Consider the following 26409-nt stretch of genomic DNA (forward strand, 5'->3'; position numbering starts at 1 on the left):
GGCCGTTATAGCCCTTCCCTGAGGTCGCGGGACCCGCGGCGAGGGCCACGCGTCCTGTGGGCTGGGTGTCCGCGGCGGCCATGAGGCGGAGAGGCCCGGAGGAGGAGGCCTGCGGCGTGTGGCTGGACGCGGCAGCCCTGAAGAGGCGGAAAGTGCAGGTGGGTCGTGGGCGCGCGGGAGGGTGTTGGGGGAGGGGTTAGGGACCTGGAGGCGTGAGAGGGGAGGTGATGGAGGTAAAGTCGGGGACCAAGAAAGGAACGGCTTTGGGAATTCAGAGGCGAGAGGGACTGGAGCCTAAAGAAGGGTGAAAAATGGGGTTTGGGAAGAGTGGAGAGGAATGGGGCGGGGGGGGGGGGGGAAGGCAGGCAGGCTGTGGATGGGTCAGGAAGAGACTGGGACTGCGAGGCTTCCAGGTGTGGGGGGAGGGTGGACAGAAAATGTGCTCCGAGGAGTGTTGTTTTTTTGTTTGTTTTTTGGGTAGAAGTATGCTTGACATTCAATATCCTGGTAGTTAACAGGTGTACATCATAGTGATTCAATATTTACACATTAAGAAGTGATCCCCACGATAAGTCTAGTTGCTGTGGTCACCATGCAGTTACTACGATATTATTGTAACTACAAAGTTACTACAGTGTTATTGACTATAGTCCCTTCGCTGTACTTGACCTCCCATGACTTATTTTATAATCGGAAGTTTGTGACTTAATCCCCTTCACCTGTTTCAATCCCCTTCACCTGTTTCGCCGGCTCCCAGCGCCTCCCCCCTCTGGTAACGAATAGTTTGTTTCTTATACCTGTGTAGCTGTTTCGGTTTTGTTTGTTCTTTTGTTATTTAGATTCCACATATGAGTGGAGTCAGACCTATTTGTCTTTTTCTGTCTAGCTTATTTCACTTAGTGTAATACCCTTTAGGTCCATCCATGCTGTATGTCAGGATTTCATTTTTTTTCCTTTTTTTAAAAGCTTTATTTATTTTGAGAGAGCACCCGCAAACGGGGGAGGGGCCAACGGAGAGGGTAGAGAATCTCAAGCAGGCTCTGTGCTGTCAGCGCAGAGCTAGATGTGGGGCTCAAAGTCACAAACCCAAGTCAGGACTGTGAGATCATGACCTAAGCCGAAATCAAGAGTCATATGCTCAGCTGACTGAGCCACCCAGGCGCCCCAGGGTTTCATTCTTGATGGCTGAGTAATATTTCATTGTAGGTATTATCACATCTTCTTTATGTTTGTTTATCGATGGATACTTGGGTTGCATCCATATCTTGGCTGTTGTAAATAATACTGCAATGAATATAGGGGTGCATGTATCTCTTCCAACTGGTGTTTTCATTTTCTTCAGGTAAATACCCAGAAGTGGAATTATTGGAGCATATGGTAATTCTAGTTTCAATTTTTTTTTTTTGCTTTTTTTTTTTTTTAATGTTTATTTTTAAGAGAATGTGAGTGCAAGCAGTGAAGGGGCAGAGAGAGGGGGGGACAGAGGATTCCATGGGGCTCCAACCCACAAACTGTGAGATCTTGACCTGAGCGGAGGTTGCTTAACTGACTAAGCCACCCAGGTGCCTTATTTTTAATTTTTTGAAGAACCTCCATATTGTTTTCCATAGTAGCTGCCCCAGTCTGTGTTCCCAGCACAGTGTATGAGGGTTCCCTTTTCTCCACATCCTCTCCAATACTTGTTATTTTCTATCTTTTTGATACTAGCCATTCTAACAGGGGTGAAGTAATGTCTCACTGGGGCTTTGATTTACATTTCCCTGATGGTTAGTGACGTGGAGCACCTTTTCAGGAGTGTCTCTTGGCCATCTGTATGTCTTCTTTGGAAAAATATCTTTTCAAATCTGCCCACTTTTTAATCTTTTTTTTTTTTTTATGCTAAGTGGTGTCAGTTCTTTATTTTGGATGTTAACCTCTTACTGAATGTGTGATTTGTAAATATCTTCTCCCATTCAGTGGGTCGCCTTTTTGTTTTGTTGATGGTTTCCTCTGCAAAAGCATTTTAGTTCAGCGTAATCCCCTGTGTTTATTTTAGCTTTTGTTGTCCTTGCCTGAGGATTCAGGTCCAAAGAACTGCTGCTAATATGGGCGTCAAAGAGCTTATTGCCTTTCATTCTAGCAGTCTTCTGGTTTCAGGTCTTAACATTAAGGTCTTAATCCATTTTGAATTTATTTTTATATATGGTGTTAAGATAGCGGTCCAGTTTCATTCTTTTGCATGTGGCTGTCCAGTTTCCCCAGCACCATTTATTGAAGAGACTGTCTTTTCCCCATTGTATATTCTTGCCTCCTTTGTAGTAGGTTAATGGACCATATACTTGCGGGTTTATTTATGGGCTGTCTAGTCCATTGACCTATGTATGTGTCTTTGTGTCAGTACCGTACTGTTTTACTATAGCTTTGTAGTATAGTTTGAAATCAGGAAGCATGATATTTATAACTTTGATCTTCTTTCTCAAGATTGCTTTGTCTATTTGGGGTTCCATACAAATTTTAGAATTATTTGTTTTAGTTTTGTGAAAAATCGTATTTTGATGGCTTGTATTGGATTTGTAGATTGTTTGGGGTAGTATGGATATTTTAACAATATTAATTCTTCCAGTCCCTGAGCACGATTTTTCCACTTATTATCATTTTCAATTTCTTTTATCCATGTCCTACAGTCTTCAGAATACAGGTCTTTTTATCTCTTTGGTTAAATTTATTCCTGGGTATTTTTTTTCTTTTTGATGCAACTGTAAATGGATGCAACTGTTTTCTTAATTTCTCTTTCTGATAGCTCCTTATTAGTGTATAGAAATGCACCTGTAGGGGTGCCTGGGTAGCTCATTCGTTTGGATGTCCGACTTCAGTCAGGTCATGATCTCACAGTTTGTGGGTTGAAGCCCTGTGTTAGGACCTGTGCTTACAGCTTGGAGCCTAGAACCTGCTTCTGATTCTGTATCTCCCCCTGTCTCTGACCCTCCCCCACTTATGCTCTATCTCTCTCTCACAAAAATAAATAAACAACAACAACAAAAAAGTAATCAGTCTAGGGCCACCTAGGTGGCTTAATTGGTTGAGCGTCTGACTTCGGCTCAGGTCATGATCTCACGGTTCACGGGTTCGAGCCCTGCCTTGGGCTCTGTGCTGACAGCTCAGAGCCTGGAGCCTGCTTTGGATTCTGTGTCTCCCTCTCTCTGCCCCTCCCCAACTCACACGCTGTCTCTCTCTCAAAAACAAAACAAAACATAAAAAAATTTTTTTAAAGTAATCAGCCTAAACTAATACATATGCCAAAGGGACACATTTTCAGGTGGCAAATTTTGCTCCCCTACAGTGGCTACAATCTCCTGAACAAAGTAATTGACGACTGTTAAAAAGTGTCTTACAACTCAAGTCATTTTTTATTCTTATTTATGTTAATGTTTATTTATTTATATTTGAGAGACAGAATGCAAACAGGTGGGGAAGGGGCAGAGACAGAGGGAGATGCAGAATCCAAAGCAGGCTCCAGGCTCCTGAGCTGTCAGCACAGAGCCCGACACAGGACTCAGATCTACAAACCGAGAGATCACAACCTGAGCTGAAGTCAGATGCTTAACTGACGGAGCCACCCAGGTGCCTCTAAAATCATTTTTAAAAACCGTTTCTTTGTTTATTTATTTATTTAGAGAGAGAGTGTGAGCAGGGGAGGGGCAGAGAGAAAGGGAGAGAGAAAATACCAAGCAAGCTCCATAGTGTTAGCTCAGAGCCTTACGTGAGGCTCCATCTCACTAATGTGAGATCATGACCTTAGTGGAAGTCAAGAGTTGGATGCTTAACTGACTGAGCCACCCAGGCGCCCCTAAAGTCATTAAAAATAATTGTTTTTATGTTTATTAATTTTTGAGAGAGAGAAACAGAGTGTGAGTGGAGGAGGGACAGAGAGAGAGGGAGACACGGAATCCGAAGCAGGCTCCTGGCTCTGAGCTGTCAGCACAGAGCCCAGTGTGGCGCTTGAACTCATGAACCGTGAGATCATGACCTGACCTGAAGTTGGATACTTAACCGACTGAGCCACCCAGGTGCCTCCATTAAAGTCCTTTTTTGAGAAATAACAAACCACCTGTTCCTTAAAAAAAATTTTTTTTTTTTACTTGAAAATGTTTTTCCGGTGGGGGGGCAGTAGCGGTGCCTAGGTGCCTCAGTTGGTTAAGAGTCTGACTTTGGCTTAGGTCATGATCTCACCACTTGTGAGTTTGAGCCCTGCATCGGGCTCTCTGTCAGCACAGAGCCTGCTTCGGATCATCTCTCTCCCTCTCTTTTGCCCCTCCTTCACTTGCATGTGCCCACACTCTCTCTCTCTTTCTAAAAAATCTTAAAAAAACATATTTGGGGTAGGTAATACAATTTGTCTGGTAATGATTTAAAATGTATGGGATATGCAGTGAAATATCTACCTAATACTTTTAACCATCCTTGACCCATCTCAGAGGCCACAACTTTCTTGTGTATCCTTCCAGAGATATTCTGTATATGTACGAGCAAATACAATATCTATTCCTTCTTATAAGTAGCATATTCTACATTGTTCTGCAACTTGCTTTTTCTGACTTGTTGCATCTTACGTATCATTTCATATGCATTCACAAAGAGCTGCTTTATTCTTTTTAAAGACTAGTATTCCATGATATGGAATAGTATCCATCGCATGCAGTAGTGTGCCTTAGTCTACTCAGGCTGCCATAACGAACTACTGTTGACTGAGTGGCTTAAACAACAGAATTCATTCTCTCACAATTCTGGAAGCTGGAAGCCCAAGATCAGGGTGCCGGCTTGGTCGAGTTCTGGTAAGGACTTTCTTCTTGGCTCACAGACAGTGAGCTGCCTTCTCCCCATGTACTCCCATGGCCTTTTCTTGTGCATGTGTGTGGAGAGAAATGTGTGTTAAAAGTTTTGTTTTTTAGAGAGCACACGCGTGAGCAGGGGAGGGGTAGAGGGAGAGAGAGAATCTTAAGTAGGCTCCATGCCCAGCCCAGCGCAGGAGCCCAACACAGGGCTCCATCTCATGGCTGTGAGATCATGACCTGAGCCGAAATCAAGAGTCAGACACTCAACCAAAGGAGCCACCCAGGCGTCCCTAAAATTTTCTATTAAATTTTGTTGAAAACTTTGGTTCTCTGACTAGTTCCTTTTCCTCTAACTTTTTAAGACTTCCAGCCCAGAGCAAAGTACTAAAGATTCCCTTTCACAGGATGTAGAAACCTGCCTTTTCCTAAAGCAGCTATCAAATAGGCACACATTTGAGTTTTAATGTCAGGCATTAAGGCAGTTGCTAGTGGCCAAGTGTTTTACAAAACATGCCCCTTCCCACTTGATCTCTAAACATAACTGTCTGTTATTTTGGGGAGACTACTGGGGTGGTTTGTAGTCTGGCTGGAAGATAGATACCGATGAGTTTGGAGTGAGTTTGCTTCTCTCCTGGTTCCGCAGGCATGGCAGGCTCAGCCTCATTCCCTAGGCCTTGGTATGGAGGCTACTGTATTTGTTTTCATTTCAGTTTTTTTTTTTTTTTAATTTGAGAGTAATATATGTTTGTAAAAAAAAAATAAGTATAGAATTGTATTCAGTAAAAAAACAAAAATACACAAAACAAAAGAGTAAAAAGCTTCATTGGTGGTAGCTACTTTTAACAATTTGGTATCCTTTGAGACATTTTCTATGTATATAAATAAATATATCTATTTTCCCCACAAATGAGATGATGTCAAACATTTTTCTGCTGTTCATCTTTCATTAAATACATGATGGGAGAACTTTCCATGTGAGACATGAGTTTTAGTATGAGTTTTTGAAAAGGCCATCTTGTTTACATGGTTTTTAGATTTTGTATTTTAACTTTGCTACCTCTATATTAAAATATTGAGGAATATTTCTAAGAGATTTTTCTACACAATAAAGAAGTAAGAAGATTCAATATGTGTTTTGTGTATTTGCTGTCTCTTAGGTGTACTATATTCAAAATGTCATTATATTGGGGCACCTGGGTGGCTCAGTTGGTTAAGCGTCTGACCTCGGCTCAGGTCATGATCTCACGGTTTGTGAGTTCGAGCCCCGTGTCCGGCTCTGTGCTGACAGGGCCTGGAGCCTGCTTCGGATTCTGTGTCTCCCTGTCTCTCTGCCCCTCCCCAGCTCATGCTCTGTCTCTCAAAAATAAATAAATGTAAAAAAAAAAAAAAAGTCATTACAACTCAAAAATAATTTCTATTTCTTCACCTATAATGCAGAAGGTTTCTTACCCTTGAAATACATGCAGCAGAGAAGGAGAAGTGGGCCTAACTAAGGAGACGGAAATGTGAAGCTGTCAGAAATCTTGGCTGAGGCATCAGTGGTTTGTTTCTTGGCCAGCCTTGGCAGAACGCTGAATGCCACTGTGCGGCTTTACTAACACTCAGTCCATCAGCAAATCCTCTGGATTCTGCCTTCAACTGTGTTTATAATCTCATAATTTCCTACTCTTTCTACCACTGCTGCCCGAGTCAGAATGAGAGTGACCCTTTGCTCACTGTTAATTTTAACCATCTAGTGGTTTCCTATCTTTGGTAAAACCTGGAATCTCTGAGGCTTGCAAGGGACGATTTGGCCTTGTATGTCCTCTCACACATTTTAAATATTTTTTATGTTTTATGTTTTATTTTATCTATTCGAGAGAGAGAAAGAGAGAGACAGGGTGGGTGGAGAAGAGGGGCAGAGAGAGAGAGAGAATCCCAAGCAGGCTCCCTCTCACATGTTAGACCTCATCTCCTTTTCTCTGCCTCACTCTGCTCTAGTCATACTGGCCTTCCAACCAAGCGTATCTCTGCAGGGACTTTTATACACCTCACTTCAAATACATAGGGATTAAAATGCCACATGGCTCTGCTCTTTCATTTGTTTGGATGTCAACGTAACATTGAGTCTACTTCTTAACCACCATAAAAATGCCTTTCACTTAGCCTCTACTCCCCATACTCCCTAACACCTTAGTCTTGTTTTATTTTTCTCTGTAGCCCTTTTACCATCAGATATACTACAATACTACATATTTACTTGTTCATTTATTATTTTCCTCTACTAGAATGAAAGTTGCATTGGACAGTCCTTCAAACAGTGGCACGTAGTAGGTACTCAGTAAAAACTGATTGAGTGAATGAACTAATCCGTCTGAGCTTTTAGATAAAACCTTTTAGATACAGTTATAGTTGCTGATTCTATTTTTCTCACTCTGATGAGAAGATAAGTGGGAGGACGTTGAGCTTTTTAGAGCAAAGATGGCCTGGAGCCCTCTAGTAAAATGTCAAAGTGTTTAACCAAAAAAAAAAAAAAAAAAAAAAAAAGAAAAAAAGAAAAAATAGAGGAGAAAAGTATTTCACTGAAACTGAACAGGCTTAATAATAATAATACTGAAATCCATCGTAGCAACACTATATTAGGGTCAGTACTATAATACTGATAAGGGTCTGTAAATGTAACTTAGTAAATGTTTATCAGTGTGATCTTTATGTAATGGCTTATGTTTTGTAAAACTTCTTTACATGTATTGTTTGACCTAACTTTCTCAGTAAGCTTTGTGAGGGAGGTGAGATGATCTCCATTTGCAGACGAAGAAATTGAAGTTAGGCTAGAAATTTGCTCAAGATCACATCAGAGTAAGTGCAGCTCTAAGGCTCGATTCCAGGTCTTCTGACTCTTGGTCCAGTGTGTTTTTTCATCATGTGTAAGGTGTCCTCAGATGATAAAAAGGTGGATAAGATGGTTCCAATCCTGGCAGCATGGGATATGTTAGGTACACACATAACTGTCAGACAGGCTATAAGTGCCTTAGAGGTGCAAGGAAATTCTAAGCATTTAGAGAAAGACGAGATTATTTTTTATTGTGGGTGAAGGAGTGGTGGTTTAAAAATATGTCCACAAATTCTTTGATATGCCTTCCTTTAAAAGGTGGAGATTAAGCAACCCCCCACATGTGGGCTGTGCTTAGTGACTCTGATGACTAGAATGTGATGGACGTGTTAATGTTAGAATTCTGAGGCTAGGTCATAAATAGCATTGCAGCTTCAGCCTCATTGTCTCTTTAGGGGAAGTCAGCTGTCATGTTGTGCGGATATGCAGGCAGCTTTATAGAGGAACTTTACTGTGTTTGCCAACAGTTGTGTGAGTGAGCCACCTTGAAAGTGTATATTGCTGTCCTGGTTGATATCTTAAATGCAACCTTATGAGATTGTGAGCCAGAACCACCCAGATAGGCTGCTCTCAAATTCCTGATGCACAGAAGTTGTGAGATAATAAATGTTGTTTTAAGCTGCTAAGTGTTGTGGCAGTGTGTTAATGCAGCAGTAGAAAGCTAATACAGATTTTGGTTCTGGCAGTGGAGTGCCGCCTAACAAAAACCGAAAATGGGGGAGTGGCTTTGGAATGCGGCAGTGGGTGGCAGCTGGAAGGACTTTGAAGGGAGTGCTAGTGAAAGCTGGAAGAGCTTTTAAAAACTGCTTTTAGAACTAGGATGGTATGGGGCGCCTGGGTGGCGCAGTCGGTTAAGCGTCCGACTTCAGCCAGGTCACGATCTCGCGGTCCGTGAGTTCGAGCCCCGCGTCAGGCTCTGGGCTGATGGCTCAGAGCCTGGAGCCTGTTTCCGATTCTGTGTCTCCCTCTCTCTGGCCCTCCCCCGTTCATGCTATGTCTCTCTCTGTCCCAAAAATTAAAAAAAAAAAAAAAAAAAAAAAAAAAAAAAAAAAAGAACTAGGATGGTCTTTGAGGAAGCTGTGGGTGAGGGTTTAAAGGAAAGTGAAATAATGTTACTGGAAATTAGAGGAAAGGGGATCCTTGTTACGTAGTGACAGGAGGTTTATTACAACTACTGTTGGCTGTAGTGAGGTGGAAGGTGGAGAACGTACCCAAGGAACTGGGTGATGTGATGCAGCTAAGGAGATTTCTAGGCAGTACTGAAGGTGTTACCTCGTTTCTTCTTGCTGGTTATAGCAAAGTGTCAGAGGAGAGACAGGAGCTAAAGGAAGCCTCTTAAACAAAGAGGAGCCTAAACTTGCCGGTTTTGACAATTCTCAGCCAATTCAGGTGGCACACAGTGGACTTTTCTTTGCAAGAAGTTTTTAAGTTACTAATTTAATCTCTTTACTTGTTATAGGTCTATTCAGATATACACTTGGAAAGACAGTCGATATCATTAGTCACTAGGGAAATGCAAATCAAAACCACAAGGAGATACCACTTGGCACCCACTAGAATGGCTATAATCAAAAAGAGAATACCAAGTTGTTAGCAACTTGGAGAAACTGGAACCCCCATACATTGCTGGTGCGCGTATAAAACGGTAGAGGCAGTTTGCAGGACGGTTCGGCAGTTCTCAAAACGTTCAACGTAGTTACCTATACGTTCAACGTATGACCTGGCACTTCTGCCTTTATGTGTATACCCGAGATATGAAAAGATATTTTCACAAAAAACTCATACACCGATGAGTGAATGTTTGAATGTTTGTAGCAACATTTCTTGTAATAGCTAAAGAATTAAAACAGCCCAGTTGCCTGACAATGATGAATGGATAGATAAAAGGGTATGTCCAAACAATGGAATATTATTTGGCAATAAAAAGGGACTAAAGTTCATACACCTGCTACAAGCTGGATGAACCTCCAAAACACACTCAGTGAAAGAAGCCAGTCACAAAAGACCAGCTGTTGTATGATGTATGAAAGGTCCGGAATAGACAAATCTCTAGATACAAAAAAGTAAGTCAGTGTTTCCTGGGGCTAGGGTGGGGTGGGAATGGGGAATGACTGCTAATGGGTACAATGAAAAATGTTCTAAAATTAGATAGTGGTGATGTTTATACAACTCTATTAAAAAACACTTAACTGTACACTTAAGTAGGTGAGTTTTATGGTATGTGGATTATATCTCTGTTAAAAAGATTATATATCTGTTATATAGTTGTTAAAAAGCTATTAAAAATGTAGGGGAGTTGAAGGTGAGATTAGGAGGGTAAATGGTACCATGTGGTGGGAAATTCATGGAAGGCATTTGACATAATAGTCTCCAAGATTAGCCCAGTTGTACTTACATGAAAGTAAGTGGTACACTGAAAGGTTAGAGGAATTTGGAGAATAGTGCAGAAATTTAGGCAAGAGATGACAAGGGCCTAATTCAGAATAGTATAAGTTTAAATTGTTATTTTTGGCGGATAATTGCGTTCTATGGATATATTTAAAACATGGTTATGCTCAAGAAGGACCCATGGGACGCCTGGGTGGCTCGGTTGAGTGTCTGCCTCTTGGTTCCAGCTTGGGTCGTCATCTCACAGTTTGTAGGTTTAAGCCCCTCTTTGGGCTCTGCACTGACAACTCAGAATCTGCTTGGGATTCTCTCTGCCTCTTTCTCTGCCCACATACCCCTACCCCTACTTCAGTTAGCTCTCTCTCAGCAATAAATAAACACTACAAAGAAAAAAAAAAAAAAGAAGGACCTAAATGTGGGCTTGGTAGGAGTTGGGAAGTCTCTTAAATGTTTTTAAACTGTGGGTTTTGTCCAGTTATCTGCAGCCCTTGGCATCTCTCCTTTTTTAAAGGACCTTTGCATTTTCCCGTTAGTTCTGTTTACATTTAGGAGCCAGAAATTGGGACCGGAGTAAGTAGATGATTGTAGAGAAAAAAGTAAAAAAAAAAAAAAAAAGTCTTGAAATAGTGTTTGGAAATGGGGAGAATAGATATAACATGGGCTGGCTGTATGTACAGTTGAGACTTGAACAACACAGTTTGAACTGCGCGGGTCTATTTGCAGATTTTTTTTGGATAAATACAGTACAGTCCTGTAAATGTATTTTCTGTTCCTTATGATTTTCTTTAATATTTTCTTTTCTCTAGCTTACTTTATTGTAAGAATACATATAATGTATGTACATACATATAATGTAATGTGTTGGTTGACTATGTTATCAACAAGGCTTTTGGTCAACAGTAGGCTATTAGTAGTTAAGTTTTTGGGGGAGTCGAAAGTTGTGTGTGGATTTTCAACTGTGTGGGAGGGTTGGTGACCTTAACCCTCACATTGTTCAAGGGTCAACTGTATATATATTGTGTACATACACAGTAATTCTTTTCACAAAGTTGACACCTTCCAGGGGGACTTGAAGATTTGTTCCAGAGTGGGGGTTTCTACTCCATTGCATTTTATTTAAGGCACCTGCTTTCCAATTTAAGTGAACACAGTGCTCTTCTTTTCACATGGGACCATCATCTCTGCTATTGAGAGGGCCACATTTGGCCATTGCTGTACTGGAAGTAGTTAAAATCAGGAAGCTTAAACAGACCTTCAGTACATAGTCTTATTAGGGCAACATTGATGGCATGTGTATGAAAACACCGTAATATAATGATCTGGCATGCGGGACATTCTTTAAGTGAGAAAAATCTCATTAGCAAGAAGTACCCTTTTTATGAGACTTAGTAATGCTAATGGATGTAGACATATCAGGTCTTCAGTTTAGGAGTTGTGACACTTAAAAGAAATTGCTTTTTGCTGTTACCCCTGTTGAAGTCATTAGGTTTAGATGAAAAATCAGTGCCGGGTGGTTCCAGAGAAGATTCTTCTGGGGCGCCTGGGTGGCTCAGTCGGTTAAGCGGCCGACTTCGGCTCAGGTCATGATCTCGCGGTCCGTGAGTTCGAGCCCCGCGTCGGGCTCTGTGCTGACAGCTCAGAGCCTGGAGCCTGTTTCCGATTCTGTGTCTCCCTCTCTCTCTGACCCTCCCCCGCTCATGCTCTGTCTCTCTCTGTCTCAAAAATAAATAAAAACATTTTAAAAAAAATTAAAAAAAAAAAGATTCTTGTAACAGATTTTGTATTGTTAGATTATTTTGGGAGGAAAACCTTTAGTTTTCCATGGGTGTACTTCTCATCCAGTCTGTGCTCTGGACCTATGGGTGACACCAATTACAGTGACAGGAGCTCACCTTGGCTTTGATCACAGTATTGGAAAAGGCTTAATGTTTTCTGAGAGCTTTGTTGATGTTGAAAATGTAACGAGTAGTTACATATATAAAACATAACCAGAATGTTTCCTTCCTATATACCCACTTTCTTCCTAAAATATTTACTGAATTAAGTGCTCACTCTGTGCATTAAGCTAGTTCTGTGGAGGACAGAAAAAAAGTATGTGAATCAAATTTTGATACCAGGATTTTGTTAGGTAAGTCTTGAAATGCCAAGTTTGTAAGGGGAAGAGATCACCTCTGGTTGTTGGAATCAGGAATGCTTGGGGCTAAACTGAAGTATATGTAGCATTTCAGACTTGGGTGTGAAAAAGGCCCTTCTGTGTGAGGCACAGAAATGAGCAAGGTGGAGGCCATAATAGGAACTGGCATGTAGGTAAGTATTATGCTACAGTATACACAGAGGTTTTGGTAATGGAGAAAAAGGTAAACTGGAATCATTGATGTGTGCGGTCTGAGAGTTGGTACTTTATGCTACAAGGTAGTAGAGAAATGATTGATAGAGTTTGAGCAAGATGGTATGCTGACAGTTATACTACAAGAAGATTAGTCTAGATATTGGGTGGGGGACTCATTGAAACAGGTATTGAATGAGGGCCTGACCAGTTAAGAAACTATTGTAATAGTCTAGGACTAGGCAAGAGTTTATGATATCTGAACTAGGATAATGTGTTATTTGTTTCACAGGTTTGGAGAGCTTAAAGCAAGTTTTGAATGAATACTTTATTATTATTCATTCAACCAAGCTCATTTATGTTGGAGATGATGGGAATCTTGGCAGCTTTTCTGGGTCAGACCCCTTAAACAGTCCTCTTTTGGGTGTCCTTATTAGCTAGCATCACTTTCAGCGTGACTTGATAAGGTGTGACAGTGACTGATTGGAAAAGGTTTTCTGTGAGAGACTGAGGAGGAGGGGGGACTTGGAGAAGTGGGAAGAGAGGAGTATGGGATCTCAAGCATAAAAGAAGAAGTAGGGCAAAAAGAAACACGTGTGTTCGTATTTTTTCAAAGCTATCAGTATATAAGGGTAATGAGATTTCATACATAAATTCAAGACCAGTGACCACAATGAAAAAAGTAAGTTGGATCAAAGTATATACTAGACCTGAAGGCCATATGAATCATAAAAAAGGGGAATTAAATTGGTTTGAAAGCAGAACTTTAAGACAGACTTGCAGATAAATTATTGGAAGAGAAAAATAGAACGAGGTCTAAACTGAACTTCAATGCCATGGAAGCACAAACATCTTCCAATAGTTAGAAGGGTGAATTATATGATCCCAGATCTGCTTTGATAATAGAGTTGTCTTTAAGAAAAGGCCATACTTTTGAGGTGATTTGCAGCCAAAAGAAACATTGTTCTCTGTAGAAATACATCCCAGGGGATCCTTGTGATAGCAATAGCAGGGCCTCCGTGGTTGTAGGAAGTCAGTTACTCCTACCACTCTGAAAGAAGAAAACTCAATGGGACCATGAATGTGATAATGCCAAAGGACTAGAGATGCTTTGGGTTGGAGGGAATGTATTTCTTGAAGTTAGATTCTTTGAGGCATTCTTACAGGGTAAGAATTGTTAATACCTAGGCTGTGGCTTACCAACGTGTTTGGTCCTGTACGAACCCTGTGCCTTTTAAGACAGGCTTTCTTACACTGTGTAATATACACACAAGGGTTGGATCTATTTTGAGGTAAGGATAATGAACTAAAGGACTGTACCTGGGTCCCCTCAGTTCCAGATGACCTGTGCTCACTCATTTCACTGAGATAAACATAGTTCCTTAAAGCCATAAGTCTTGTAAGGGAGTTATAACTGTGGGGACATTGTCACTCCTGATACTGCTCTGACCTGAGGAAAGAATGTTCTATTCCTGCTAAGATGGCCAACTTGGTGAAAAGCTTTATTCCAAGATGTTTTGCTAATTGAGGTCTTACTGTTATATGGTAATGTGTAGTTTCTATAAGTCTGCTTTATAGGACTTTGTATTTAAAAAAAAAAAGTTCCAGTAGAGTTAACATACAGTGTTAAATTAGTTTCAGGTATTCAACATAATGTGTAGTTTCCGTAAGCCTTCTCTATAGGACTTAGTATTTTTTAAAAACTTTAATTCCAGTATAGTTAACAGTGTTAAATTAGTTTCGGTGACTTAGTATCTCATGTATTATTACTCCATGCTCATCAAGATCAGTGTACTCTTCAGCCCTTCACCCAGCATCCCACCTGCCTCCCCTCTGGTAACCACCTGTTTGTTCTCTATAGTTAAGAGTTTGTTTTTTGGTTTGTCCTTTTTTCCTTTGTTCATTTGTTTTGTTTCTTCCACATGAGTGAAATTATGTGATATTTGTCTTTCTCTGACTGATTTTGCTTAGTGTTACACTCTAGGTCCATCCATGTTGCAAATGGCAAGATTTCATTCTTTTTTATGGCTGAATAATATTCTATTCCATATATATATATATCACATCTTTTTTATCCATTCGTCTGTCAGTGGACACTTAGCCTGCTTCCATATTTTGGCTATTTTTAATTTTTGAAAGAGCCTTCATTCTGTTTTCCACAGTGGCTGTACCAGTTTGCACTCCCAAGGTGTACAGGGGTTCCTTTTTCTCCACATCCTTGCTAGCACCTGTTGTTTCTTGTTTTTTATTTTAGCCATTCTGACAGGTGTGATATGGCATTAGTTTTGATTTGCATTTCCCTGATGATGAGTGATGATGAGCATCTTTTCATGTCTGTTGGCCATCTGTATATCTTTGGAGAAATGTCTGTTCGTGTCTTCTGCCCATTTTTTAATTGGATTATTTGAGGGTTTTTTGTTTTTTTGTTTTTGTTTGTTTTTTTTTTTTTTTTGGTGTTGAGTCATATAAGTACTTTATATACTTTGGATATTAACCCTTTATTGTATATATCATTTACAAATACCTTCTCCCCTTCGGTAGGTTGTCTTTTAGTTTTGTTGATAGTTTCCTTTGCTGTGCAGAAGCTTTTTATTTGGATGTCGTCCCCATAGTTTATTTTTGCTCTGCTTTTGTTTCCCTTGCCTCAGGAGACATCTAGAAAAATATTACAGCTGCTATCAGAGAAATTATTGCCTGTGATCTCTTCTAGGATTTTTATGGTTTCAGGCCTCACATTTAGATCCTTAATCCAATCCATTTTTAGTTTATTTTTGTGTAGGGTGTAATAAAGTGGTCCATTTTCTTTTTTTTTTTTTTTAAGTTTATTATTTTGACAGAGCATGAGTAGGGGAAGGGCAGAGAGGGGGGCAGAGAGAGAGAGAGAGAGAGAGAGAGAGAGAGAATCCCAAGCAGGCCCTGCACTGTCAGCATGAAGCCTGATGCGGGGCTCAAACTCACAAACTGTGAGATCATGGCCTGAGCTGAAGTCAGACACTTAACCGACTGAGCCACCAGGCACCCCTCATTTTCATTCTTTTGCATGTAGCTGTCCAGTTTTCCTAACACCATTTGTTAAAGAGACTTTTTCCTATTGCATGTTCTTGCCTCCTTTGTTGAAGATTAATTGACTATATAATTGTGGATTTATTTCCGGGCTTTCTATTTCATTCTGTTGATCTGTGTGTCTATTTTTGTGCCTGTACCATGCTGTTTTGATTACTGCAGCTTTGTAGTATAACTTGAAATCTGGAACTGTGATACCTCCAGCTCTGTTTTTCTTTTTCAAGATTGCTTTGGGTATTCAGGGTCTTTTGTGGTTCTGTACAAATTTTAGGATTGTTTTAGTTCTGTGGAAAAATATTGTTGGTATTTTGATAGGAATTGCGTTAAATATTTAGATTGCTTTGGGTAGTATGGACATTTTATCAATAGTTGTCCCTCTAATCTATGAGCATGGAATATTTTTTTCATTTGTGTCATCTTTATTTCATCAGTGTTGTTTTTTTTGTTTTGTTTACATTTATTTATTTCTTTAGAGAGAGCATGAGCAGGGCAAGGGCAGAGAGAGAGGGAGAGAGAGAGAGAATCCCAAGCAGCCTCTGCATTGTCAGCACAGAGCCTGACAGGGGGCTTGAACTCACGAATCATAAGATCATGACCTGAGTTGAAACCCAGAGTCAGATGCTTAACCTTAACCAACTGAGCCACCCACGTGCCCCCATCAGTGTTTTATAGTTTTGAGAGTACAGGTCTTTTGCCTCCTTGGTTGTTTATTCTTAGGTATTTTATTATTTTTGGTGCAGTTGTAAATGGGATTGTTTTCTTAATTTCTCTTTCTGCTGCTTCATTATTAGTGTGTAGAAATGCAACGGATTTTGCACATTGATTTTGTATCCTGTAACCTTACTGAAATCATTTATCAGTTGTAGTAGTTTTTTTGGTGGGATCCTTAGGGTTTTCTATATATAGTATCATGTCACCTGCCAATAGTGAAAGTTTTATTTCTTCTTTACCAATTTGGATGCCATTTATTCTTTTTTTTTTTTTTTTTTTTTGTCTGATTTTTGAAGCTAGGACTTCCAATACTATGTTGAATAAAAGTGGTAAGAGTGGACACTTGTCTTGTTCCTGATCTTAGGGGAAAAGCTGTCACTTTTTCACCATTGAGCATGATGTTAGCTGTGGGTTTTTCATATGGTCTTTATTATGTTGAGGTATGTTTTCTCTAAACCTACCTTGTTGAGAGTTTTTATAATGAATACATGTGGTACTTTGTCAAATGCTTTTTCTGCATCTATTGAAATCATTTTGTTTTAAAGTTTATTTTGAGAGAAACAGCATGAGCAGGGGAGGGGAAGAGAGAGAGAATCCCAAGCAGACTGCACCATCAGCACAGAGTCCAATGCAGGCTCGAAACTCACGAACCACAAGATCGTGACCTGAGCCGAAATCAAGAATCGGACACTTAATCCACTAAGCCACCCAGGCACCCCATCGAAATGATCATATGGTTTTTATCCTTTTTCTTATTGATGTGATATATATCATATTGATTGATATGTGAATATTGAACCACCCTGTATCCCAGGAATAAATCCCACTTGATTGTGGTGAATGATTTTTTTTAAGTGTATTGTTGGATTTGGTTTGCTAATATTTTGTTGAGGATTTATGCATCTGTGTTTATCAGAGATATTGGCCTATAGTTGTCTCCTTTTGTAGTAGTGCCTTTATCTGGTTTTGATAACAGGATAATGCTGGCTTCATAGAATGAATTTGGAAGTTTTCCTTCCTCTTCAATTTTTGGGAATCATTTGAGAAGAATAGGTATTAACTCTCCTTTAAGTGTTTGGTAGAATTCACCTGTGAAGCCGTCTGGTCCTGGACTTTTGTTTGTTGGGAGTTTTTTGATTACTGATTCAATTCATTGCGGTAATCCATCTGTTCAAATTTTCTACTTCTTCCTGATTCAGTTTTGGGAGGTTGTAGGTTTCTAGGAATTTATCCATTTCTTCTAGGTTGTCTGATTTGTTGGCATATAATTTTTCATAATATTCTTACAATCCTTTGTATTTCTGTGGTGTATGCAGGACTTGGCATTCTTGCAAGTCATTTAAATAACTGTATATTATTAGTCTTTTTTCCCCCATAAGCTGTAAGCTTTACCAGGGCAGAAACAGTCTGTATATTTTTGTGCATCAGTATATTCCCAGTCCCTAGCATATAGGTGCTAAAATACTTGTTTGCATTCTATCTCACTATTTCCCATATCTAGGATGTGTCTCATAACATTTAGAGAGTGATGTGCCTACTTGGGCTTCCTCATAGCATGGTGGCCAGGTTCCAAGAGTGAGCATTTCAGGAAAGCAAGACAGAAGTGCATGACATTTTTATGACCTAGTTTTGTAAACCATGTAGTGTTATTTCTATCATACTTTATTGGTCAGTCACAAAATTCTTCCGAAGTTCAAGGTGAGGGACTTCACAACTTAGGAGGAGTGGCCACCTCAGTTTCTCCAAATTCCAGTCTCCATATATTTAATTAATCGACAGGTGATTCCAGGAAGAAAGCTAGGGTCATCATAGGGCTCACCTCATTTGTTTTTCTTCTCTCAGGGCTCACAATCCAATGCAATACCTGTTGTCCACCGTCTAAAATCAGTTGTCTTATGTATCTTATCCAGTTTTCTAGTTTTGTATAGTGGAAGGGAAAGTTCCAAGCCAGTACTGCAAGTCAAAGTATGAGTTTTATATCAAGGAGTTCCTTCTTTTTTCACCAGTTAAAGTACATTTTAGTTTCCAAATGTAAAAATGAAGTCAGCTTTGGCTAGAATTAATAATTTGGGTTCAAGTTTCAGACCTATCTCCAATTTGTAGCATGAATGTTGGCAAATGCCATTTCTTCTTTGGTTTTCACACCAAACTGAATTGAGTATAGCTCTGTTCTCAGGTTACTTCTCAGGCATTTCTTAACCAGCAAGTGGAAACAAAACCAAATCACACTAAATAAAGATGAGGTTAGATTTATAGTTAGTTGACAAAACTTCCCAAATCTCTATGGTACATCTTCTAATTCATACTGTAAAGTATAAAGGGGCTGAAAGTGTGTAAGACTAGCTGTTTCATTGCTTTTCCTTCTGGTAATAACCAACTAATATGAATCCCAGGAACTGTGTGTAAGCCTTTTACGTGAATTGACTCACCAAATCCTCGTAACAACCCTATGGGATAGGTACTTTACTGTCCCCATTTCACACACGAGAATGAGACCTAGATTAAACAACTTGCAGAACATCACACAGTTAATAAGTAGCGGTGGCAGAATTGGGATTGATTTGAACCCAAGCTGTGTGACTGTGGAGCCATGCTCTTAACCATATGTGGCTATTTGAAAACCACTAGATATGTGTCCACTGCTGCTAATGTAGAATCATTATCTTTAAATATAAGAGAGAGTGTCATCCCTGAAATCACTTCAACAAATCCTGTTCAGTCAGCCTGATTTCCGTGGGGAAGCAGAAAGATTGGGCTATAGTTGGAATATGTGATTTGCTGAGAAAAATACCATCAGTATGGCAGGAAATGGTAGATGATGTACACAGAAAAAACTACCCAGAGACTAGGATAGGGTGGAGTCCAAAGGGTCCAGTAGGGTTCTGTGAGGATCACTGGTGTTTGTTGAATCTCTCCCATCTGGCACCTGTTTTGATATTAATAGGTTTTATTGTTCTTTTTCTCCCCCTTCTCAGACACACGTAATGAAGCCAAACACCAAAATGCTAACCCTTTTTCCTGGAGAAAAAAAGGCGAAGATTTCCTTTACTCAAAGAATTCCACCTACAGGCATTCGGCAGACCAGCATCGCTTCCTTCTTCACCTTGCAGCCAGGTATGGTGACCCGCCTGGGAATACCCAGGGAGCAGAAAGGAATGCGTGCACTCTCCTCTGCTGCAACGTTTATGAGAAGTGGTGACACTAGTGCTTTGTGTTAAACTTAGTGACTTATTAGAAGAGGTTGTGTTATAAAACACAACAAAACCTCCCCTTCTGCAAAGCAATATATACGTGCTTTTACAAACATTTTCTTTCTGGTTAACTCAGTCTAATATTAAATATTTGTACTTCCTGACAGAGCAGTGAGGAGAAAGGTATACTTTGGGAGTTGGGGTGTGCAGGGGAGCTGACCTACCATTAGTTAGGTCTTGGATTGGCCACAGTGAACAGTCTATTATTTAATAGTAGGTGTTTCTGTATAAAGCTTCTCAAATTAGTCAAAGATGTGTTTTTCTTAGAAAGGTTGGCATAAAGTTGCTTGTGTCTCATCATCCTTTGGTAGTTCTTTGCTTACGTGTCCCTTTTCAGAGGATACGCTACCTCAGAGCAGGCTGGGGCTTACCGAGCAGGGTGTCTGCCGGATGAAGGGTGCTGGGAGAGCTTTAACTCTTTTGATTCCCAGGATTGCATTGCATAAATCTTAAATTCACTCTTCCTGCCCCAAACAATAACTTAAAATAAGCAACTTTTTGCTTTAAGTAACAAGGGCTGATTTTCTTCAAGGATGCTTCCTATTTCAAAATTCTGGCATGTTCTATAATCTATTAAATTCTTAGGCAACGTTGAGAAATCTTTCACAAAACATGGTTTCTGCCCTATGATTCCTGTTGGAGAAAGAGGAAATCATTCAGCTTTGTTTGTAATTAGATCTTGGTATAATGGGCAGGAGGATTCCATGTAATTCATCAAGGCAGAACAGGATCCATTCCATGCCTGATCAAAGGGACAGGCTGAACATTAGCAGTTTCTTTTTATTGTCCTTCCTACTGCTTGACTTAGCATCCTAATGGTCTTTACTCCCTTTCCCATGAAATGTTTGCAGAGCGGGGCATTTAATGTTCTTTGCACTGTCACCAGTGCAGTTGTCACCAGTGAAAACTGTGTTTCACATACTTCTCAAAGGATGATATTGAGGAATATATATTTAGCCAAAATCACTGTTTAGCAGAAACCATGTTAAATAAAAAACAAAAGCAAAGTTGATGTGCCCTGTTAAACAAACCCCACGTATGAAAACACAGCCAGAAAAGTAGGCTGTGTGGTCTGAGCATAGCTAGCATGTTTGACTCTGTTAGGTAGATCACTGGAAGCATCCATATATTTGAGCAGCAGAATATGAGGACTGTGTTTTAGAAAGATCATTTTGGAGAAAGTAGAGATTAAAAGCAGGAAGACCAGCTATAAAGGTGTGTGACAAGTCTGAGACCCCTGCACTAGGTAGTGATAGTAGCTGATACTGATTAAAAAAAAAAAAAAACAAAAAACAAAAAAAACAGCTAAATCCTGCTCAGGGCAGAGTTTTCCTGCAGAGTAATATTTGCTCATGTCTGTCTTACTAGGAAGGACAATTGGTGGTGACCAGAGGAATGTTTCATCTCCTATAGAAAGTCAGACCAACAAAGAGTCTAAGAATGATGTAACCCAGCTAGACCATTTGATCCAGGGCTTAGGGGATGATTGCATGGCACCCCCATTAGCCACTTCAACCCCTGCAGACACCCAGGAAGCCGGACTTTCTCCACAGCCCCTCCAGGATTCTGGCCACCACAGGATGGGAACACCATTTTTGACTGTGCTGTCTTTGCTCCAGCCTGACACCTTAGTCTGTGCTGGAAAGAGTAAAGCCTCTCCATCTTGTTCCTTCACCAAGAACTTGGAAGGTTCTCGCTCACTGGACAAAAAGGAGGAAGAGAAAGACTCTTCCTGGAAAAGGGAATGGCTTCATGGATCTAAGAAAAAGAACTATCAGGGTGTGGAGAGACCCATTAAACCACCTCGGGGCAAGGGCCATGAGCCCTTGGACAAGACTCCATTAGAAAAGGTGTCTGCAAAAGAAACCAGACAGACCCCGATCCTCCTTCAAACATACAGGGATTCCTGGAATGGGGAAAACACACACTCAGTGAAACAAAGCCCTTGTCCTATCCCTGTATTTTCTTGGGACAGTGAAAAGAATGACAAGGACTCTTGGAGTCAGCTTTTTACTGAGGATTCTCAGGGCCAGCGAGTCATTGCCCACAACTCTAGAGCTCCTTTCCAAGATGTAACCAACAACCAGAATCGGGGCTTAGGACAGTTTTCTAGCAGCCGTTGGGCTCAGTGCCAGGAGAGGCCCACTCAGTTAAATCTGCAGCCTGATTTGCTCTTTACCCAGGACTCAGAAGGTAATCAGGTTATCAGGCATCAAGTCTAAATGTCTTTATGACGGTTTTGTTCTAAAAGTACCTCGAAATGACAGAGCTGTAGGAAAATATTGGGGTGGGGGGGTTGGGAGTGTGGGTGGGAGGGAGGCAAGGGATGACGTTATAATTGAGCATTTTCTTGGTGTAAATAAAGCAAATGGGGCCACTTGTTGAGGCGGTATGATGGTGCCTTTCCCTGAGGAAGAGGTGGCTGGTAAACTTGTGCAAGTCTCTGATGAGCAATGAGGAGGCAGGGCAGGTACTTATCCCTCCACTGAAGAGTCCCTACTCAGCCTGCAGAGCCACCTCTGTGCCCTTTCAGATGCCTGACTGGAACAGCGCTTCTTACGGATGGGTGTTCTTCTAATCTCTGGCTGTTAGCTTACCCACTCAACCATGGGACCATTATTCCTGACACCTTTTTGAGGTGATAAGGCAAATCTCCTGGGCCCAGATGTATGGGGTCAGAGAGGATAGAGAGATTTAAGAAAAACCACCAGCATTCTGCTTTCTACTTATTTTTGTGGGGATTTTACAGCATTTTGAAGACTTATACTGTGTTTAAACATCTCCCTTAAAATAGCCTGAGCTATATAACAATCTAGATGTGATACCACTCTTTTACAAGGTATGAGGGAACTCCCTTTGTAAAACTACGAATCCAAATAAATGACTCTATAAGCTGACTCTGATGGTAATTAAAACATTACCGCTTTATTTCTGGAAAAGCAACTTTTTAATAATATATGCTCTGTCACTGACAGGGTCTCACCTGAACACGCTGGGTGTTCTAGCGTAGATGTTATCCACTAGGTGGCAGTTTCCCATGTTGCAGGTATGCTACCTTAAGAGGCTTAAACAGCCCCTAGGGGGCAAGTGTGCAAGCTGTAAGATGGAACTACTTTAAGAGTTTGGGTAAAATCCCTACAGAAGGGGACAAGAGGCTCCCTACAGAAGTGTTTTTTTGTTTTTATATAGGCCGGACTTTATAAGAAAAGAGGGGAAGCCTCTTTTTACGAAACTTCACATACCTTAAAATCAACAGGAATCCTATACCCATGGGGGATGCAAGGGGTCACAAGCCAGAGACAAAGAGCAGGTGCAGTATCTCTCCATATCCTTCATTTAATGTCAGGTAGTGCTTCAACCCACACACACACAGGATACATACCGTAGAGAAAGGGACCCGAGGGCGTCTGAGTCATGCATGGTGTGGTAGGTACAAACCTTGGCCCAACGCAAAGGAGCAGTCAAGGGCCTGGAAGAAGGATGGTACTCTTCTCTCCTCCCCATTTCTCTTTCCTACTAGGCTTAAACTAAAGTCCACGGAAGAGAAAGCATTTTCAATCGGTGGAACCCGTGAGGGCCCAGGGCCTGGGAGGGTAGATCTGGTTGTAGAGTATTACAAAATATATTTAAGAAAAAAGCAGCCCAGGCTTCCCAGCAGCAGCCCAAGTGTCAGCTGGTCCAGAGGTGTGACCCTCTATATCTAGGTGTTGGACTGGGAAGGAGGAGAGGGGGGTTGCTGGGCACTGGTGTCCATTTATGATGGAGCAGCATAAGATTTTCCTTGCCCTGTCAACACATACAAATACAGCCCCCCTCCCCTCAGCCCTGCTCTGCTACAAGGAAGCCGCTGAGAGTAATAGCTGGGCACAAAGTGTCCGGTGAGACCAGTTATGGGGTCTAATGCAGTGAAGTAATAAGCCATTCACTTAGAACTGATTTTCACACAGAGGCAGGAAAAGCCAAACTTCTATCTCATCCTTTAGACTGAGACATTCCAACCTATGCATTTACCTGTAACAAGTGTCTCAGTGCAAAACATGCCTTAGCTTCTGCTAAGGTTCGAAGCAAAGGAAGCATAATCCAACTTTTCTCTTTCAGTCCAAGCTCTAGATTTCCGCAAGACCTTTGCAAAAAGATTTCTAACTGTGAGGCAGAAAGGTCTGTGGTGAGGAAGGCAGCTATTGAAGGAATTCCAGGAGCATGAGACTGAATTTGCAGAGCTGAGTTCTGTCAGTTTCCCTTTCTGCTAATATCTTCTTCCTTCAGGGCAAACTTCCTCCTTAGGACCTCAGAGATTAGGACGGCAGGGTCTTCCTCCTTTAGTAAACTCCGGCTCCTACAGACAAAATCATAACTTAGATTTATTAAGTACTTGCTCTGTCTCAGGTAGTGTTCTGTGTCTTTGAATATATTATCTCATTCAGTCCTCACAACAATCGTACAAAGTTGGTGCTATTATAATCCTTTTTTTCAGATGAGGAAACTGAAGCACACACAGGATTATACAGTTTGCCAGTCACTAGATACTCAGCTAGTTAAGTAGCAAATCCAGAATCCAAAACCAAGCTGGCTGGTTTCTTAACTAGAATGCTTTACTATTTCCTGAAATGGCTATAGAATGTGGGCAAAGTAAAGGACTATCAACCTGGTAGAGCTGGTCTATGATCGCTAAGCTTCTCCCACCTTTTGGTGTCTTTTCTTTGTAGCATTTCTGCAGGGGAAGGGATTCTTGACTCTTGGCTATTCTTTTATTCTACAGAAAAGGTGTGCTGAAGATTTCCTACTACCCTATCTGTTCATCAGGGGAGCTCTTAGATTTTTTTTTAATTGGAAAGAACACTCTTAAGAGATCTACGCTCTTAACAAATTTCTAAGCATATAATACATTGTCAGCTATAGGTACAATCTTTTTAAATTTATTCAGAGTGCACGCGCATGTGCATGTGAGCAGGGGAGAGGGGCGGGGGGTGGGGGGAGAATCTTAAGCAGGCTCCATAATCAGCACAGAGCTTGATGCAGGGCTTGATCCCATGACTCTGGGATCATGACCTGAACTGAAATCAACAGTCAGAGGCTTAACTGACTGAGACGCCCAGACACACCACAATCGTCTTTTTTAATTAAAAAGTTTTTTTTTTTTTTTTTTTTACCTTTTGACACCTTTCACCTAGTTCTCCCATCTCCACTGCAGTCTCTGGCAGGCACTAGTCTGTTCTTTTATCTATAGGCTTGTTTTTTGTTTTATTTTTTAATTTAGACTCACATATAAGCTATCATACAGTATTTTTCTTTCTCAGTCTGGCTTGTTTCACTTAGCATAATGACCTCAAGGCATCATATTGTTGGATATAGCAAGACTTCATTCTTTCTTAGTGGCTGAATAATATTGCACTGTGTATTTGTACCACAATTTCTTTATCCACTCATCCATTGATGATAGGCTGTTTCCCTATCTTGCTTTTTGTAAATAATGTTGCAGTGAATATGGGGGTGCATACATCTTAAGTGTTTTTGTTTTCTGATAATACCAGAAGTAGAATTGCTGGATCATATGGTAGTTCTATTTAATTTTTTTGACTAACCTCCATACTGTTTCTCATGGTGTATGCACCAGTTTACATTCCTACCCAGTCACAAGGGTTTCCTTTTCTCCACATCCTTGCCAACACTTATTTTTTTGATAATGGCCATTCTAACAGGTGTGAGGTACATTGTGGTTTTGATTTGCATTTCCCTGATGATTAGTGATGTTAAGCATCTATTCATGTGCCTATTGGTCATCTGCAGGTCTTTGGAAACATGTCTATTGCAGTTCTCTGTCATTCATTCATTCATTCATTCAGTAAAGTAAGTAATCTCTACACCCAGCCTGGGGCTCGAAGTCACAACCCACCGACTGAGTCAGCCAGGCATCCCCTCTGCCTATTTTTTAATCAGACTGGGTTTTTGGTCTTTTTACTTGTTTTTTGCTATTAAGTTGTAGTTCTTCATATATTTTGGATATTAACCCTTATTGGATATATGATTTGCAAATATTTTCTCACATTCAATAGTCTGCCCTTTCATTTTGCTGATGGTTTCCTTTGTTGTGCAGAAGCTTTTTTGATACAGCCCCATTTGTTTATTTTTGCTTTTACTCTTGGTGTCCAGTTGAAAAGATCATTGCCATAACCTATGTCCTACGTCCACATGCCTGTGTTTTCTTCTAGGAGTTTTATGGTTTCAGGTCTTACATTCAAGTCTTTAATACATTTTGAGTTAAGTTTTGCATGTGGTGTTAAGATAGTGGTTGAGTTTCATTTGTTTGTATGTAGCTATCCAGTTTTCCCAGCACCATTTATGGAAGAGACTGTCTTTTCCCCACTGTATGTTCCTGGATCCTTTGTTGTAAAGTGACCATATATGTGTGAGTTTATTTATGGGCTCTGTTCTGCTCCATTGAACTGTTTCTGTTTTTATGCCAATACCATACTGTTTTATTTACTATAGCTTTGTAATAGAGCTTGAAATCAGGGAGTGTGATGCCTTCAGCTTCTTCTTTCTCAAGATTGCTTTGGCTATTTGGGGTCTTTGGGGTTCCAAATCAAATTTTAGGATTCTTTGTTCTAGTTCTGTGCAGAATGCCATTGGAATTTTTATAGCAATTGCATTAATCTGTAGACTGCTTTGGGTAGTATGGATATTTTAGCAATATTAATTCTCCGAATATATATTTATTTGTATCTTCTTTAATTTCTCCCAATATCTATTTATTTGTGTCTCCTTTAATTTCTTTCCTTGGTATCTTGTATTTTTCACCTCCTTGGTTAAAATTAATCCTTGGTATTCTATTCTTTTTGATGCAGTTGTAAATGGGATTGTTTTTTTAAATTTCTCAGGTAGTCTGTTATTAATGTATAGAAATAACAGATTTTTACTTACTGATTTTGTATCCTGCAACATTACTGAATTCATTTCTTCTAACCATTTTGTTTTTGAGTCTTGAAG

General features: G+C 40.4%; 2 protein-coding genes across 5 annotated transcripts in view; one reads left to right on the forward strand and one right to left on the reverse strand.

The window, feature by feature from the left end:
* MTFR1L (mitochondrial fission regulator 1 like) overlaps positions 1–26409 on the reverse strand; it is a 44045-nt gene that overhangs the window by 2832 nt on the left and 14804 nt on the right. For 3 of the 4 annotated variants that reach the window (XM_058718566.1, XM_058718565.1, XM_058718568.1), the window contains one exon: positions 22743–23758. The exons of the other annotated variant lie outside the window; for it this stretch is intronic. In XM_058718566.1, the coding sequence (XP_058574549.1) occupies positions 23653–23758 (106 nt within the window). In that variant the 3' untranslated portion in view covers positions 22743–23652. Of the gene's footprint in view, positions 1–22742; positions 23759–26409 lie in introns of those variants that run through there. 4 annotated transcript variants of the gene reach the window in all.
* Positions 24–23151, forward strand: AUNIP (aurora kinase A and ninein interacting protein). Its single transcript, XM_058718558.1, has 4 exons — positions 24–158; positions 19147–19285; positions 20791–21615; positions 22398–23151. The coding sequence occupies exons 1-4, from the start codon at positions 81–83 to the stop codon at positions 22430–22432; spliced, it is 1077 nt and encodes a 358-aa protein (XP_058574541.1). The 5' UTR covers positions 24–80; the 3' UTR covers positions 22433–23151.

Source organism: Neofelis nebulosa, chromosome 2 (assembly GCF_028018385.1).
Source record: "Neofelis nebulosa isolate mNeoNeb1 chromosome 2, mNeoNeb1.pri, whole genome shotgun sequence".
Classification (NCBI taxonomy): Eukaryota; Metazoa; Chordata; class Mammalia; order Carnivora; family Felidae; genus Neofelis; species Neofelis nebulosa.